The 2,925-nt window shown below is 35.0% G+C and overlaps 1 protein-coding gene across 1 annotated transcript in view; it reads right to left on the bottom strand.

Annotated features, from left to right (window-relative positions):
• LOC103210927 (butyrophilin subfamily 1 member A1-like) overlaps window positions 1–2,925 on the bottom strand; it is a 17,579-nt gene that overhangs the window by 4,897 nt on the left and 9,757 nt on the right. The window contains exon 4 of the mRNA XM_042783104.1: window positions 1,469–1,585. Coding sequence (XP_042639038.1) covers window positions 1,469–1,585 — 117 coding nt within the window. The remainder of the gene's footprint in view (window positions 1–1,468; window positions 1,586–2,925) is intronic.

Here is a 2,925-nt window from a genome sequence, read left to right as displayed (position 1 = left end):
GAAGTCAGCTCAAGCTAATACATTTAGTTAATAAAAAGAATGTAATAAGAAAACAAATAGTTGATTGAATTGAAGATTTTGGATAAATGAAGGAATTTTAGATTAGATGATTTTGATAAATTTTCCAAATAATTAGCCCATTTTGTCAATTTTTTTCTAGCCAATCAATCCACCGTATTATATGTTACTATTCTTTGCTCTTTGGAGCCAAATATGTCCACTTTAAGAAAAAGAGTATTTCCATGTAAAAATCAGTCCTTTTGTTAGATTTTTTCCCCCACTTCAATTGTCCAAATTGATCATGTCAACCATGTTGAGAGACAGTAATACTGTTCATTAATTTAGGGGTATGTGAGTGGTGCAGTTAAGACATGCAGCTGCTAATCAAAATATTGTAGATTCGAGTCCATTCAAAGGCACCTGGAAAGACAGGCCTGGTAATCTACTTCCAAAAATTCAGTCATTAAGAACACTGTGGAGTACAGTTCCTCACATAGAGTCACCATGAGTTGGAATTAACTCCACAGCAACTGGTTACTATCAGTGTTATACAGACTGGCAAGTGATGAGAGCAGTACTTGAATACATTTGTATGCACCTGTTACCACTTCAGCTTTGTTCACCTTTAATTGCTGATCTCATCCCTTTCAGCATTAGACTATATAATTCATATTGGCAGGGAGGTCTCCTTCAACATACTGGAAAGGGGAAAAATAATTAAGTCAATCAATAAAATAATGGAACAAGAAAACTTCACAAGGCTGGCTACAGCACTGGTATTAGGAATTCTGAAGAAAAGAATTTGTCCAAAGAACTTCCTGACCTCGGTGAAACTTGAAGAACAACAAAGCCAAGGCTGTGACTATCCATCCCTGCTTGGAGGAAAGTGACTGAATTAGGGAGCAGAGAAATGGGTTATGTTCTGTGGGGAGTAGAAAGGCAGGTGATCAATAGCTTTCCTTTACAAGGCCTAGGTAGAAACTCTGTAATCTGTCAATATTTTCTTGCTTATGCTCATCCAGAGATGCTCTGATTGCTGATCCAGCTTTCCTGCCCCATTCCAAAGACAGAAGTCACCTTCATTGTGATAACAGAAAAGGATATCCTAATGTACCCCAGGCCTCCAGTTAGCAAGAAATCTCACAGAGCGTTTGATTGTTGCTGAGTTCATTAATAAATAAATACTAGTTTCTGGACCTATACATTTCAGTGCCAAAATACAAAGGAAACAGGTACATGTGTTATTTTCTTCATGAGATAGCTGATCTTAACCAGGCAGCCTCTATTCTCTGACAAATATGCAGAGCCAAGCCTAGGTACATGGACTTTTTCTTCCTCTTCAAATTTTTATCTGCCTAGTTTTAAATATTAAAGATTCTCTATGGCCCATTCCCAATTTACTTTTTTACTATTATCCTCTAATTTCTCCACAAATTATGTCAATTGCTCACTTTTTCCCCCTACTAACCTTTGGCTTTTCTTGTAAGCTTGAGGAAAGCTGACGTGATCGTAAATAAAATAAGCACTAAAACCAGGAACACAGCCAGCCCCACAATCCAGGGATTGTTCCTAGGAAACAGAGCATCTGAAAAACAAGGATTGTCTCACTTGAGATTCAGCTTGATGCCAGGTGACTTGCCTGATCAGAATAAATGCCCAGGTGTTTGCTACCAGGATATATTATTAGAATGATAGAGATTCTTAGCCTCATAGCCCTTCCTGAAATTCTAAGGAATCTAGAATCCTGAAAGAATTCTGTTTATGCTTATTCTCAATGAGCAGAGACTCAGAGGCTGATTTAAAATATTTAAACTTGCTGAAAATATGAATATAATGCAACCCACCATCCAAATTTAACAAATGTTACTTTATCATTATATTTGCAACACATAATTCTTTTTTAATAAATAAAATAAAGGTTTTCCATCCATCTATCCATTTTTCCTCCCTCCCTCTAAATGTTCTCTTACTTCAAGTTGCCCTGTGTGTTTTCTATCCATCTACTTTTTATATATACAGGCATATAAGCCTAATAATATAAAGATGAGAGAGAAGTATGTGAAGTGCCTCTAAAATTAAATGAGGGATTTGTATGGTTTGGGATGATAAGCCAAACAGATCTTATGACCCAGGACCCAGAGACATAATTCTAGGTCAACGCAAAGATCCTTCTGTGATGTCCAGACATTACCAATTTAAGTAGTATTGGCTATGGTGCCAATATTTTTCTATTTAATAATGTTTGTTCCGAAAGGCCATCAAGGACACTCTCACTCAAAATTTCAAAACCATACTTGTAAATTATTAAGTAATTGTTAATTAATTAATTGCAAAGTAACTGTTTCAAATGATATAGATATGAGAAGCAATCTCTTTTTTCTATTCATCTTCTAGATTCTAATCATCTTCTAGATGGTTTTCAATTATTATTACTTTATTGTATTCTTCTTTCTCAGTTTCAAGTCATTATTCCCTATTAAGTATTCCTTAACTTCTTTCATAAGTTTGCAAGTGTATGTAGGAGGCTTGGTTATTTTCCCCTTTCTTGCTTTTCTTTCTTATGGCTGTAATTTTTAAAAAATCTCTACTTCTCTGGCTTTTGCTCTTCTCTCCTTCATATTTCCAATTTCAAGTTCTCTCTTTCTAATCATCTTAAACAAGTACAAATTTCCAAACTGAAATACATGAGAAATGACATTTTACTTGATAAAACGTCAAAGAGACATTTATTTATTAATCCATTATACAAAAATGTATTGTGGACTCAGTGTTTTGCTAAGTAATGGGGGTATGAAAGAAAGAAGAAATAGTATCCTCAAAGGATTTAGACTCTACCTGAATATATAGTGAATTGTATAATCAATATGCTGGAGGAAAAAGGGGAACTTAACACAGACTAAGGAGCTCTGGTAGCATAGTGGCTAA

The sequence above is a fragment of the Orycteropus afer genome, unplaced genomic scaffold, assembly GCF_000298275.1.
Source record: "Orycteropus afer afer isolate SDZICR_OR568_19922 unplaced genomic scaffold, OryAfe1.0 scaffold00672, whole genome shotgun sequence".
Taxonomy (NCBI): domain Eukaryota; kingdom Metazoa; phylum Chordata; class Mammalia; order Tubulidentata; family Orycteropodidae; genus Orycteropus; species Orycteropus afer.
Note: the sequence above shows the minus strand (reverse complement) of the source record. Positions and strands in the feature narration are given on the sequence as shown.